Below are 14890 nucleotides of genomic sequence, written 5' to 3' on the forward strand. Positions count from 1 at the left end.
AATCGACGTGCGTTTAGAGAGTATTTGGCCGCTATAAATTTCCACATGATAGACCACTTGGCTGAGCTGTTATTTGTGACCAGGTCGCTTCTGAAAAAGAGCTATGTAGCTCAGTGAGTCTTACCTGGTAAAACTAAAAGTTTAGTTTATGTCAATAATAATGTAAGAAAGCAGCGCCTTTCACCCGGTGACCATAAGGCACTCGATAAAACCCAACTAAAACTAAGATAAACTATTTTTTATTTTACTAGGCAAGGCCCACTGAGCTATGTAGCTGACCACAAATGACAGCTCAACAAAGTGGCTTACCTTGAGGAAATTTATAGCAGCCAAATACTCTGAAAAAATTTAATAAAAACCCGGAGGACCCAAATAAAAATCCACAGGATCACAGGGAGAACACGCAAACTCTAAATATACAGTAAAACCTTGGATTGCGAGCATAATTCGTTCCGGAAACGTGTTTGTAATCCAAAGCACTCGTATATCAGAGCGAATTTCCCCATAAGAAATAATGGAAACTCAGATGATTCGTTCCACAGCCCAAAAATATTCATGTAAAAATGATTAATACAAAATACCTTTTTATATTTTTATTATTTAAATGTAATATAAAGTAATCAAATGAATTAATTAAATGTAATCGTGGCTGGTGTGAAGGAGACGAGAGAGAGGAGGAGGGTTATTGTGTAGGACGACTTTAACTGTCACTAACGGAATCACTGCCATCTGTTGGCTTTAACAAGGAACCTATCCAATGACACTTGCTTTTGCCTCCTTTTGAGGATTTCATGGGGGGCCAATGTTGCAGTACAGTTACTAAAGAACAGTCACTACACTTGGACACAAAATAAAAAAATGCTTTACGCACAAACACGTGGTCACAGCAATATAGTAAACAGTAAACGCTCGCACGGATGTTGACTATACGAGTGAGGCACGCCGACTGAGACCGAACATGGGAGACGATTACCCACAATCCCGCAGCGAGAGAGAGAAGAATCATCGGCTCAGATGTGATCACGTGACGCTCGGCAGACAAAGCGTATACTGTACGTACTACTCGTATTGCAAGACCTCGCTCGTTTATCAAGTTAAAATGTATTTAAAAAATGTGCTCGTCTTGCAAAACTTTCGCAGACCAAGTTACTCGCAACCCAAGGTTTTACTGTACAGCAGGCATCAGGGTCGGGATCGAACTCACGACCTACTTGCGTACCAGGCGAGGTAGTTAACGTCTCACCACTGCGGCGTCCGCAACGATCCCCCCGTGTAGCCTGTCAAGGCCTGTTTTGGCTACACGGGGAGATCGGTGTCTTGACAAGAGGTCACCTGCCAAATTTTATTTGACAGCCCTGTTCGGCCCCTCGGTGAGTAAGCAGAAGCCTCCGCGGCCCTCGCGCCCAAGTCAAAATCGACACCACGAGAGCGAGTGACTAACCAGCTGTTCTCGGAGAGGGCCTGGCAGCGGTCTCTGATGGCGCTCTCGTTCCGGCTGGCGGGCAGAGGCAGCAGCTGGCAGATGGCCTCCAGGTGGGCGGCGGGAAGGCCGATCTCGTGATCGTGCAGCAGTCGGGCGGCGATCATCGCCGAGTCCGGCGCGGAGAGGGGCAGGACGCTGGCGGCCGAGTCACGGTCGGTGTGGCTCTTGACGATCTTCACAATGAGATCCGACAACATCTCGTTCACCTGGCAATGCGGGAGGGGGGGATAGGGGGAGGCATACATCACGGCAACTTAGAAACGAAAAGCGGGTGTGGAGATAATATAGGGGGCTAGCGGTCGCAAGTGGTAATAACTGGCTAGGTGACAGAGAAGGGAACGATCCGGAAGCTCCAGGGAGGTTCAGGAACTCGCCAGAGAGGTCGAGAAGGGCGTGGCCAGGGGCGGAGAGATGGCCACACTGGGAATAAAAAGGGGCGAGGAGCAAGGTTCTAGGCTGCTGTGGAAGTCGGGCTCGTCGCAGTCCGGGAGCGCTGTCATCCCGTCGTCGTCACTGTCTTCGGTCGTCACCAAAGTAAAGAAACGCTCAACAGTCCGGGTGTCCGAGAGTCATTACACAAGTATCAAAGTATGAATAGCTTGGGTTGAGCAGTTATGCAGACATCAACCCCTTGCAATACGTATCAATTTCGTGTTTTAACATCTTAACACATCCTATTTTATTGCCAGAAAGGGTAAAACCTATTTTAAAAAAAAATCATTTTGATACTGGCAAAAAGGTATCCCATAGATACAAATGTAAGATGATGTTTGTAATGTGCACAGAGGGGGAGAGAATGGTTCGCCAGACACATGGTAAGGCAGCCATAACCATAATATTTTCCCAAGCTCTGTGGTCCTAAATTGGGATGTTTTGTTCGGCCATCGCCATTAATATAAATTATTTATAACCCAGCTCAATGTAAATTGAGTTTTCAAGATTGACAACTAATTTCTTCAGAACTGCTTCTTGTGTTTAGTTTGTTGTCCTTCCTTCGCACCTCGGATTAGCACGGTTACCTACGTACGGTGCGAAATAAATTTTACATACAAACCAAATCAGAATCTTTATTTATCCTGGAGAAATCCGACGAGCTATGAAGCTCTCAATCACAGATGTCCAGTTGGAGAGGTGGGTCAGAACACAAAGGAATAAGGACAGAGGGAAGGAGGAGGAGGGTAACTACCTGTGCTTTGCCAAACTCCAGATCGACCCAGCGCTTGTGATACCCTTCATGGATCCAGGGATTACCAAAGCAATGGCTGAACTGCCACAAATGGTTGAAGAAACTCTCCAGATTTTCCGGGGTCCAGGCGGGAAGGTTCCCACAGATCTCCTCTAGGTGCACTCGGCCTGCCCACGCCAGAATCAGAATCTCCATTTAGGCTGGAGGAGGAATCTGAAGAGCTATGAAGCTCTTTATCACAGATGTCCAGAAGGGGCACCACGGGTCAGCGAGTTACAACAAACGAACGGTAAAACACCAAACGATAAGAGTACAAAATAGAGAAAAGGTAAGCAGGTCATTATGAATTCATATAAATAAAGTGTATGAGTACAAATTCCTGTCGATTTGTCAACACTGAATGAATACATTTGTCACAACGCATTGATCATTTAAAAAAATATTTGTTTAAACATATGTATTCTGTGATGAGCAAAGCCCGTCACAAGAAAAAAATTGGCACAGGAAAACATAGCTTTAACAATGCTCTGAGACGTGCACTGTGTGTTCAAGCACTCTAAGCCTAGTTTGTTCTAATTATTTCTAGTTGCTGCATCAAATTCATGCCATTGTACTTGTTTGATTCTCTGCTTTAATCTCCCTAGTTCAGCAGCTCATGGTTCAGACACTCCTCCTCAAATAAAAAAAAATTAGGGTTGTCTCCCACCCTCCTCTTTGGGTACTGCCGCTTCCTATTCATGACCTACCCCCTTCCTCTTTAGATCCCACCCCTTCCTCTTTAGACCCCACTCCTTCCTCTTTAGTCCCCACCTCTTCCACTTTAGTCCCCATCCCTTCCTCTTTAGACCACACCCCTTCCTCTTTAGTCCCCACCCCTTAATCTTCAGTTTCTACCCCTTCCTCTTTAGACCCCACCCTTCTTCTTTAGACCCCACCCCTTCCTCTTTAGTCCCCACCCCTTCCTCTTTAGACCCACCCCTTCCTCTTTAGTCTCCACCCCTTCCTCTTTAGACCCCACCCCTTCCTCTTTAGACCCCACCCTTCCTCTTTAGACTCCACCCCTTCCTCTTTAGTCCTCACCCCTTAATCTTTAGTTCCTACCCCTTTCTCTTGAGTCCCGCTCATTTTTGTGGAACTCAATGTCTGATTCTTTTAGCAGACTAGTCTCAGAAAATTACTCAAGTCAATCCGACAAAAGAGGAGTGGACTATAATTTCACACGCTGTCATTGCCAAGGCTAAAAACACTTTTCCCTCAGCCAAATGTCACAGGTAACAAAAAAACCTCAGCACGTGCGTCAATAACACTGTGTGTGTGTGCGGGCGTGCCGCCTTAAAATATTAACAAAATATTTAAATAGGCGAGGTGTTGGGCAATGGACGAGAGCTAGCATCGTCATGACAGCTCATCTTCGGCGGTGGAAAAAATGACACCGGGGGCCTCTCCGCCGAGCCTCGGCAGGCCGGCTCAGGCTCGGCACGGCCCCGGCACGGCTCGGAACGTACAAATGGAAAAAGTTTAGGGATAGGGCCGCCGCGACGAGGATCAGTGATGCAAGCGCGGTGGATGGCGCCCTACCGGCCAGCCTCTTGCCGTTCTGCACGCCCTTGTTCAGATTTAACTTGTCCTTGAAGAACGCGACGACGCCGCCGGGCGGTGGTGCGCAGATGATGTCGTCGTACTGATGCCACGAGCCTGCGGGGGACGTGACGACGATGCGAGTCAGCCTCCGCCACCCCCCTCCCTCCCCCATGTGAGCCCGCTATGAGGGTAAAGGCGCAGCCCTGCAGTTACTCGCTTACGCAAACCGCTGGTGGAAGACCCCCGCCCCCCCCTCACCACCCCCCCCCCCCCCCACCCACACCCCGATAACATTCCAATTGCGGAAGACCTGTCTTTGTGGACCTGTCCGTGTGGACCTGTCCGTGTGGACCTGTCTTTGTGGACCTGTCTTTGTGGACCTGTCTTTGTGGCACTGTCTGTCCAGACCTGTCTATTTTTTCTCTCTGCTCTCTGGGCTTCCTCCCACGTGAAAGCAAAAACACTCATTAAAACTAAAAAATAAACTATTTCTATTTGACCAGGTAACGCTCACTGAGCTATATAGCTCCTTTTTTCAGAAGCGACCTTGCCACAAATGATAGCTCAACGAAGTGGCTTATCACGTGGAAATTCATAGCAGCCAAATGCGTGATGTTGATTCTAAATGTGGAGGGAAAAACCAGAGGACCTGGAGAGAGACACGCGAACTCCAAATATACAGCAGGCCTAAGGGTCGGGATCGAACCCACGACCTCCTACACACCAGGCGAGGTAGTTAACATTTCGCCACCATGGCGCCTCATCATTCCACACACTCAACATACCACACTCTCATCTTCTCTAGCCGCGTGCATGTACGCGTGTGTGCGCACGCGAAAGCCACGCTGCAGGATCCCCTCTGCCACTATTGCTGTGAAGGCTGTAACGGAGCTCTGTTCTATCTGAGGCTGTGTTACACAAGGGAGGATTTCTCCACAACTCAGGCTGTCGCCTGATGATGCTAGTTGTAATTACTTGCGAAGAGTCGCAATCAAATTGTAAATGTTGTGGGTTTACTTTCCAACACACCGGTGTTCTGTAATAGTAACGAATTGGCATGCTCTGTTTACGTGACAAACCTTACTAATTGGCTGCGTTGGGTGGTGTCGGGTTTAACGACACGTTAATATTAACGTCATCTAACCCAAAACCTCTATTAATGGATAATGTTGGTCGCGAAAGCTTCCTACGTGTTAAGCTTACACAATGGTGTACTCTACACGCGTCCGTGGCCGGACGTTTTGACACTGTTGTTGTCCCAGCCTACAGGTCACAGGAGCAGCGCACTTACCATCTTTGGTGCAGTACTCAGGGGGAACAAACATGGAGCGGTTGAGATGCATGTCCTTGGGCTTGTCGTGCTTGTAGATGCACTCGTACTTGAGCTTAGACTCCTTCACCACCCCGTATTTGTAGGCAACCCCCTTCCCGCCCCGCAAGGTCTCCATGCTCACATTGCAGCACCCCTCCATCAGGAATCCACTCTCCCCGAGATCCCTACGTGGATGAGACGCGGGAGGGGGGGGGACGGACAGACAGACGGACAGGCAGATGGAAGCGGCATCGACCGCTCCGGCGAGAGGCGGTGGAAGGGGGGGGGGCGTCCTAGCACCTTGGCGCTGCACGATGCCGAGATGCAACGCTGCTCAGTGTCCTGGGATTCGAATCTCAAGTACAGCGAGTTGTTGGTGCCAGCCTGGTCACCTATGACTCACGTAGAGCACCATAGACTCACATGGAGATCCATAGACATACATGTAGACCTTTAGACCCTCACAGATAAAGTTGCGATTAAACCCGGTTCTCAAGTACAGCGAGTTGATGGTCTCAGCCTGGTCAGCTGCGACTCATGCAGAGCACCGTAGACTTACAATGGAAATCCACGGACTGACACTGACCACGTTTGGTTAACCTTTGTCTTCAAGTGCAGCAGGTTGATGGTCTCAGTCACCCCTTACTGGACACCTGTGATCCACAAACCCCCTCTGCTGCCTCCATAGTGCTCGATGACCGTCGTGCGTGGCCACCACAGCCGCCACATGCGTTCAGATTATTTCTATCATTTGGCTGTTACAAATTTCCAAAGGCCGCTTGTGTTGTGGCCGAAACGTCGTGAATTTTTGTTATTTTATTTTCACCTACGTGACTTTACCCAATAGAACCAAAGAGGATGGATCCTAGCAGTCACGAAAGCTTTAAATCTAGAAGTGATAAGCTACTTCGTCGAGCTATCATTTGTGGCCAGGTCGCTTCTGACAAATAAGCTAATAGCTCAGTGGGATTTAGCTGGTAATGTTTTGTTGTTTAGTGATTTGTTTACATCGTGTTTTTGAAATGTGTTTGTTGTTGTAAAGTTCTGACCCCGTGCCCCTTCTGAATATCTGTGGAAAAAGAGCTTTGTAGCTCATTGGATTCCTCCGGCAGTATAAATAAAGATCCTGATACTTTTTTTTCAAACGTCGGCAAGGGATCTTTCAAACGTCCTCTGCGAAGAGGACAGATGACACGGAGCAGTGTTCACGGTCGGCACACTTAGTGGTGTGGTAAGATAACACACAGTGTAGTTTTGTATATATTTTCTAAGTTGTTTACCACACCAATACTTTGCACTCGTATCGTGTTTTTTTATATATATATTGTTTGTTGTTGTAACGTTCTGACCCTGCGCCCCTTACTGGACACCTGTTTTAAAAAAATAACTTTATAGCTCATTGGATTCCTCCTCCAGGAAAATACAGAACCTGGTTGTGATGGACTTTTGCAAATACCTCTTCAAGTACAGGCGGACAGCGGAAGTCATCCAATCCCCTGCCAGGTCTTGCGAGCGCAGCTCCAGGCGGTCGCGGGCCAGGTCGAAATGAAAATCCTTCGAGAGCACGGCGTGGAAGTAGAGGCTCATCTTGTCCCCCCGGTGGCGGCGTCCCGCCTGCTCGTTTTGCCGCCTGCGCTCACTGGCGAGAGACGGGGAGGAGAGGGGGGGGGGGAGGCAGAATTTCCGAATGGCGGCGCGCGGGACGACGGCGTTACCTGCGTCAATCTGCACCACCCCCCCCATCCCCTTCGTCTCACGGTTGTCGATTCCAAGCGTGCATCTCCAGATGCTCTACCGCGTCGCAGTGGAAGCGGTGCTACGTCCATTGATATTGTTGGTTAGTTCGGTGGGGGCCGCGGTGGCGAGATGTTAATGCCGTCGCCTGGTATGCAGGGGGTCATGGGTTCGATCCCGATCCTGAGGACGCCTGCTATATATTTGGAGTTTGCAATGTCTTTCTCTCTCTTTTTTTTTACACAAATTCAAAATCTGTTTTATATTTTTACAAAAAAAATTGACATTGCGTAATTTGCAAACACAAAGGGACACTTTACTTTGCCGAATTTATATATTCATAATGTTCTTACATTTGCACAAAATAACATGAACTAGTTCTCTCCCTGTGGTGGCGTGGATTTTTCTTAAGGGTTCTCCGATTTTTCCCTCCCACATTCAGAATCGACGTGCGTTCAGAGTTTTTGGATGCTGCTCTAAATTTCCACGCGATGGCAAGCCGCTTCGTTGAGCGATCATTTGTGATAGCATGTCGCTTCTGAAAAACAGCTACTGAACATAGCTCAGTGGGCCTTGCCTGGGAATATAAAAATAAAATGTTTAGCCTGAGCGGTATTACTCGTACCAAAGATCCGCGTTGTCTCTCTCTTGTGGAACTGTCCCACTGGGCCCAGAGCTCGAACTCAGCGGTGTCTGGTGAGAAAATACAGAAAATCACGCACACGCGTGTGTATACAGTATGTACAGTTAAGAGCGTTGGCGCAGTGGTTCGTGCACAATGCTACGAACCCAGCAACCCGGGTTCGATTCCCACTGTAAACTAAATAATTAAAACAACCCCCATCACTTATCCCTAGCCCAGCATCATTCTGCTACTGCCACTCACTGTCCCCGCGCCCCAGCTACGACCAGGCCAAGCACTACCCCCATCACGACCTCTCTCACTACCCCAACCCCTATCACTACCTCTCTCACTACCCCAACCCCTATCACTACCTCTATCACTACCCCTACCCCCTATCACTACCCCTATCACGACCTCTCTCACTACCCCAACCCCTATCACTACCTCTCTCACTACTACCCCTACCCCCTATCACTACCCCTATAACGACCTCTATCCCTACCCCAACCCCTATCACTACCTCTATCACTACCTCTATCACTACCCCTACCCCTTAACTACGCCTATCACTACCTTTACCCCCTATCACGACCTCTCTCACTACCCCAACCCCTATCACTACCTCTATCACTACTACCCCTACCCCCTATCACTACCCCTATAACGACCTCTATCACTACCCCAACCCCTATCACTACCTCTATCACTACCCCTGTCACTACGCCTATCACTACCCCTACCCCCTATCGCTACCCCTATCACTACGCCTATCACCACTCCTACCCCAACCCCTCCTTAACCACTCACACCTTGTCCTCCTGTCACCATGACTTCACCACCACTTTTATTGACCACAACCACCACAATAACAACCCCACTCTTTATCTCAACCGCTAGTCATCTTACGTACAATTCTTTAGTTATCGTAAAGCGCCTTGTACGAAGGCGCTGACGTACGAATCTCTACAGGATCAGCACGAGCATCGCCGAACCACGTACCAGGCTCTCTGTGCGTCCGCCTCCGTCAGCTACCGGGGCCCGGGATCGGCCACCTGGGGGAAGAACGACCGGAGACAGACCGTTTATTAATGTTGTTATCATCATACGTGTTGATGTTGAGCCTCTTTCGCACCGTACGTAGCCAACCATGCTAAGGAGGTGTGGGTGAAAGACAACAAACTAAACGACAAAATATGTTCTAAAAACATTTATTTGTCAATCTAGATGATGATTTCAAATTGCATAGCTCCCAGTGGCTTCCTAATATCGGAAGAGCGTTCCAGACGGCCACAGAATATATGTCCCCCCCCCCCAAAAAAAGAAAACCTTATACAGTGAGGGAAAAAAGTATTTGATCCCCTGCTGATTTTGTACGTTTGCCCACTGCCAAAGAAATGATCAGTCTATAATTTTAATGGTAGGTTTATTTGAACAGTGAGAGACAGAATAACAACAACAAAAATCCAGAAAAACGCATGTCAAAAATGTTATCAATTGATTTGCATTTTAATGAGGGAAATAAGTTATTGAACCCCTCTCAATCAGAAAGATTTCTGGCTCCCAGGTATCTTTTATACAGGTAACGAGCTGAGATTAGGAGCACACTCGTAAAGGGAGTGCCCCTAATCTCAGCTTGTCACCTGTATAAAAGACACCCGTCCACAGAAGCAATCAATCAATCCGACTCCAAACTCTCCACCATGGCCAAGACCAAAGAGCTCTCCAAGGATGTCAGGGACAAGAATGTACACCTACACAAGGCTGGAATGGGCAACAAGACCATTGCCAAGCAGTTTGGTGAGAAGGTGACAACAGTTGGTGCGATTATTCGCAAATGGAAGAAACACAAAAGAACTGTCAATCTCCCTCGGCCTGGGGCTCCATGCAAGATCTCACCTCGTGGAGTTGCAATGATCATGAAAACGGTGAGGAATCAGCCCAGAACTACACGGGAGGATCTTGTCAATGAGCTCAAGGCAACTGGGATCTTGTCAATGAGCTCAAGGCACCTGGGACCATAGTCACCAAGAAAACAATTGGTAACACACTACGCCGTGAAGGACTGAAATCCTGCAGCGCCCGCAAGGTCCCCCTGCTCAAGAAAGCACATATACATGCCCGTCTGAAGTTTGCCAATGAACATCTGAATGATTCAGAGGACAACAGAGTGAAAGTTTTCTGGTCAGATGAGACCAAAATTGAGCTCTTTGGCATCAACTCAACTCGCCATGTTTGGAGGAGGTGGAATGCTGCCTATGGCTACAAGAACACCATCCCCACCGTCAAACATGGAGCTGGAAACATTATGCTTTGGGGGTGTTTTTCTGCAAAGGGGACAGGACAACTTCACCGCGTCAAAGGGACGATGGACGGGGCCATGTACCGTCAAATCTTGGGTGAGAACCTCCTTCCCTCAGCCAGGGCATTGAAAATGGGTCGTGGATGGGTATTCCAGCATGACAATGACCCAAAACACACGGCCAAGGCAACAAAGGAGTGGCTCAAGAAGAAGCACATTAAGGTCCTGGAGTGGCCTAGCCAGTCTCCAGACCTTAATCCCATAGAAAATCTGTGGGGGAAGCTGAAGGTTCGAGTTGCCAAACGTCAGCCTCGAAACCTTAATGACTTGGAGAAGATCTACAAAGAGGAGTGGGACAAAATCCCTCCAGAGATGTGTGCAAACCTGGTGGCCAACTACAAGAAACGTCTGACCTCTGTGATTGCCAACAAGGGTTTTGCCACCAAGTACTAAGTCATGTTTTGCAGAGGGGTCAAATACTTATTTCCCTCATTAAAATGCCAATCAATTTATAACATTTTTGACATGCATTTTTTTTTATTTTTTCGTTGTTATTCTCTCACTGTACAAATAAACCTACCATTAAAATTATAGACTGATCATTTCTTTGACAGTGGGCAAACGTACAACATCAGCAGGGGATCAAATATTTTTTTTCCTCAATGTAGCTGCGGAGAAAAAAGTTTTATGTTCCGGTGATATGAGTGTTATTTAGAGAGAGGAGTGAATGTATTTCTGGTATTTGTATTGCTGGTACTGAGAGAAGGGAATGCGTTTTGTCACCAGGGGTGGGGGGCTGGGTGGTCCGCGGTAATGTTGACATTGGATGAGTGGTCTCACAGGCCAAACAAGTTTGAAAAAACAGTGCTCTACAAGTTTAGAATATGCGTACATACGTTGAACTTCGTTTGCACGGTACATAGACAACTGTACTCCAAAGTGAAGTGGCGAGCGCCGGTACCTTGAGAGTCGTGGCCAGCCGTGGAGTCTCCACGTTCCAATGATTCCGCAGAGCACGTGGCCCTGTCTTCAAGTGACGGCGAGGTCTCAGGGCGTGTGACATCGTCAGTTCGTGACGGTGAGGTCTCGTTGTCTTCGTGTGATTCTGCGGTCTCCAAAGGCGGTCGCTTCTCTTCGGCAGTTGCTTCACCGGTTGAACACCGTCGCTCACCGCCGAACGTCGTTAGTGAGCTTGCCGGACCGGCCCGCTGATCCGCCCCACGCGCTGGCGAGCCGTCTGGATTCACGAGCTTCTCCGGCCTCTGCGCCGCCGACGGGTCCCCTCGCTCGCCCCCACGTTCGTCGCACGGCGATCCCAGAGGGTCTTCGCGCCGGCCGTCACGGAACGGCGACGATGCCTCCGGACGGGAACCCTCGTCGCCAATTTCCCAGGGGCCTTGGGAAGCCGTGCGACCTCCTGCGCGCGTCGGCGAGCCTCCCGGAGCAGGCGGTTTGACACCGGGCACAGGCGCGTCTTCCCAAGGCCGTCCATCATCACCAGCAAAGGACGTTCCGCCTTCGTCCGCTCGAGGAGTCCCAACGTCCGTCGAGGAGGAGGGACCACGACCTTGATGAGCTGCTGCCTCGTGACCAGGCTGGTGAGACCTTGTTGCTGCCACATCCGACCGCTCAGCGGCAGCAGGAGCAGCAGCAGGAGCAGCAGCAGGAGGTGCAGCAGCAGAAGCAGCAGCAGGAACAGGAGCAGCAGGAACAGGAGCAGCAGCAGGAACAGGAGCAGCAGCAGGAACAGGAGCAGCAGCAGCGGCAGTGGCAGCAGGGGCAGTAGGAGCAGCAGCAGCAGCAGGAGCAGCAGCAGAAGCAGCAGCAGTAGGTGCAGCAGGTGCAGCAGGCGCAGCAGGCGCAGCAGGAGCAGCACCAGGACCGGCAGTAGCAGCAGCGGGAGCGGGCGATTTGCTCACATCCCCAAGACTCCGGCCACACTGACTACAAAAGCGGTCTCCGTCGCGCAGCGTGTTTGAGCAGTCGGGGTTGGTGCACCGCATCCTCCAGCCGGCGGAGGCTGTCACCCGCACCGCCCTTCTGCAGAGAGAGGGAGGGACACGGGGGCATGGGCGCGGATAGCAGGCGAGTGAAGGCGACCTGGCCGATCGGCTGACCGTGCATACTGGACCCAAGCATACAGCTGAGTGGACAGAGATGTAATCGCCCCCCAGTGTTTCACAACTGCCACACTGCCGGGAGATGGAATCGAACCGGTGCCCTCTGGATTCCAGGTCAAGTGTGGGCTGCTATGAGCTCGTGACCTCTGGTTTGAAGGTCAAGTGTGAACTGATATGAACTGATGATCAAATATACAATATGCATTGTTACGTTTTCCCATGAGTGCGCTCAATCTTGGAAGTTAAGAAGAGATAAAGCTGGACAGTAGTTAGATTGGCTACCACCAGATATAAAATATAAGCAGCACACTGTTTTGTGTCAATAAAAGTCCACGTAATAAGCCACTTGGTTGAACTATGATTTGTGGCCAGGTCACTTCTGAAAAAAAATAACTAAAATCTTTACCTGGATTTTTTTGGTATTTTAAATGGTTTGCTTACCTTTCCTATACTGTGCATCCCTATTATCGTTTTGTGTTGTTGTAACTTTCTGACCTGCCCCTTCTGGACATGTCAAAAAGAGCTTCATAGCTCATCGGATGTCTCCAGTCATAAATACATATTCTGATTCGCCCACCACCACCATCACCACGAACAGTACAGTGCAACAGTTATCTGTCTGGCAGGCCGCTGCAAACGTCACCCAAATCGCCCAGTCCATCAGCACTGACCTTAACCAGCACTGCCGTGTTTACTGGATCTCCATAAACTCCCAACCATGACTCACTGCAAACTCAAAGTGCATTGAATACACTTGAAACAATACAGATTCTCGACATATTTGTTTAGAAATACGCTCCACGACATTGTCGCACGTTATTGCACACTTTATTCATCGCTGGCACACACTACACAAATTATCCTCTGGCGAGGACACGTTCCATAAAGTATTATTATATTTTTGCTTTGCTTAATTTAAATGACATTGTTGACGTTTTTTTTTATTTTAATTGGCTGACCTCGTGTGGCTAAATTTAAACTCCGGCTGGCAATGGGTCCGGCTACCCTGGGGTATACCGTACAGGCTGGTCCAGATGTCTTGTGACCACAAATTAATGACCACTAGCATTTTTTTCCATTGCATATTAATTTCAGGTTTTAAATAAACATAACTTAGAAAATATATATACATTAAGCTTGAGAGAATGAAATGGAGGTCACAAAACATCCGGGCCACCCTGTACAGTAATACTACAAACATCCCTCGATACACGAAACAGACACGTTCCTAAAACGAAATGCCGTCAAGTATCGAACCCCATTTTCCCAGCAAGCCTTTTAAAGTTGCCAATTTAATTGAAAAATCGATACGTTAATGATACAATATTAATAATACTCAAAATGGTTCTGAGAGAGTGGGTGAGTGGTTGAGTGAGAGGGGAAGCGAGCAGGTGAGTTAGTGAGTAGGTTAGTGCATGAGTAGGTAAGTGGTTGAGTGGATGAGTGAGCAGGTGAGTTAGTGAGTAGGTTAGTGCATGAGTAGGTAAGTGGTTGAGTGGATGAGTGAGAGGGTGAGTGAGCAGGTGAGTTAGTGAGTAGGTTAGTGCATGAGTAGGTAAGTGGTTGAGTGGATGAGTGAGAGGGTGAGTGAGCAGGTGAGTTAGTGAGTAGGTTAGTGCATGAATAGGTAAGTGGTTGAGTGGATGAGTGAGAGGGTGAGTGAGCAGGTGAGTTAGTGAGTAGGTTAGTGCATGAGTAGGTAAGTGGTTGAGTGGATGAGTGAGAGGGAGCAGGTGAGTTAGTGAGTAGGTTAGTGCATGAGTAGGTAAGTGGTTGAGTGGATGAGTGAGAGGGTGAGTGACCAGGTGAGTTAGTGAGTAGGTTAGTGCATGAGTAGGTAAGTGGTTGAGTGGATGAGTGAGTTACTGAGTAGGTTAGTGCGTGAGTAGGTAAGTGGTTGAGTGGATGAGTGAGAGGGTGAATGAGCAGGTGAGTTAGTGAGTAGGTTAGGGCATGAGTAGGTAAGTGGTTGAGTGGATGAGTGAGAGGGTGAGTGAGCAGGTGAGTTAGTGAGTAGGTTAGTGCATGAGTAGGTAAGTGGTTGAGTGGATGAGAGGGTGAGTGAGCAGGTGAGTTAGGGAGTAGGTTAGTGCATGAGTAGGTAAGTGGTTTAGTGGATGAGTGAGTGGATGAGTGAGCAGGTGAGTTAGTGAGTAGGTTAGTGCATGAGTAGGTAAGTGGTTGAGTGGATGAGTGAGAGGGTGAGTGAGCAGGCGAGTTAGTGAGTAGGTTAGTGCATGAGTAGGTAAGTGGTTGAGTGGTTGAGAGGGTGAGTGAGCAGGTGAGTTAGTGAGTAGGTTAGTGCATGAGTAGGTAAGTGGTTGAGTGGATGAGAGGGTGAGCAGGTGAGTTAGTGAGTATGTTAGTGCGTGAGTAGATAAGTGGTTGAGTGGATGAGTGAGAGGGTGAGTGAGCAGGTGAGTTAGTGAGTAGGTTAGTGCGTGAGTAGGTAAGTGGTTGAGTGGATGAGTGAGAGTGTGAGTGAGCAGTTGAGTTAGTGAGTAGGTTAGTGCGTGAGTAGGTAAGTGGTTGAGTGGATGAGTGAGAGGG

At 48.7% G+C, this 14890-nt stretch overlaps 1 protein-coding gene across 3 annotated transcripts in view; it reads right to left on the minus strand.

Annotated features, from left to right (window-relative positions):
- LOC142905726 (E3 ubiquitin-protein ligase RNF213-like) overlaps positions 1 to 14890 on the minus strand; it is a 116098-nt gene that overhangs the window by 87527 nt on the left and 13681 nt on the right. For 2 of the 3 annotated variants that reach the window (XM_076052802.1, XM_076052800.1), the window contains exons 2-9: positions 11182 to 12260; positions 8921 to 8973; positions 7922 to 7989; positions 7019 to 7201; positions 5542 to 5747; positions 4248 to 4364; positions 2670 to 2836; positions 1442 to 1689 (exon numbers count right to left, since the gene is read on the minus strand). In XM_076052802.1, coding sequence (XP_075908917.1) covers positions 1442 to 1689; positions 2670 to 2836; positions 4248 to 4364; positions 5542 to 5747; positions 7019 to 7201; positions 7922 to 7989; positions 8921 to 8973; positions 11182 to 12223 — 2084 coding nt within the window. In that variant the 5' untranslated portion in view covers positions 12224 to 12260. The remainder of the gene's footprint in view (positions 1 to 1441; positions 1690 to 2669; positions 2837 to 4247; positions 4365 to 5541; positions 5748 to 7018; positions 7202 to 7921; positions 7990 to 8920; positions 8974 to 11181; positions 12261 to 14890) is intronic. The other variant, XM_076052803.1, reaches the window with a different exon arrangement.

Source organism: Petromyzon marinus, chromosome 58, assembly GCF_048934315.1.
Source record: "Petromyzon marinus isolate PM22_M1 ecotype Great Lakes invasive population chromosome 58, UKy_Petmar_22M1.pri1.0, whole genome shotgun sequence".
NCBI lineage: Eukaryota > Metazoa > Chordata > Hyperoartia > Petromyzontiformes > Petromyzontidae > Petromyzon > Petromyzon marinus.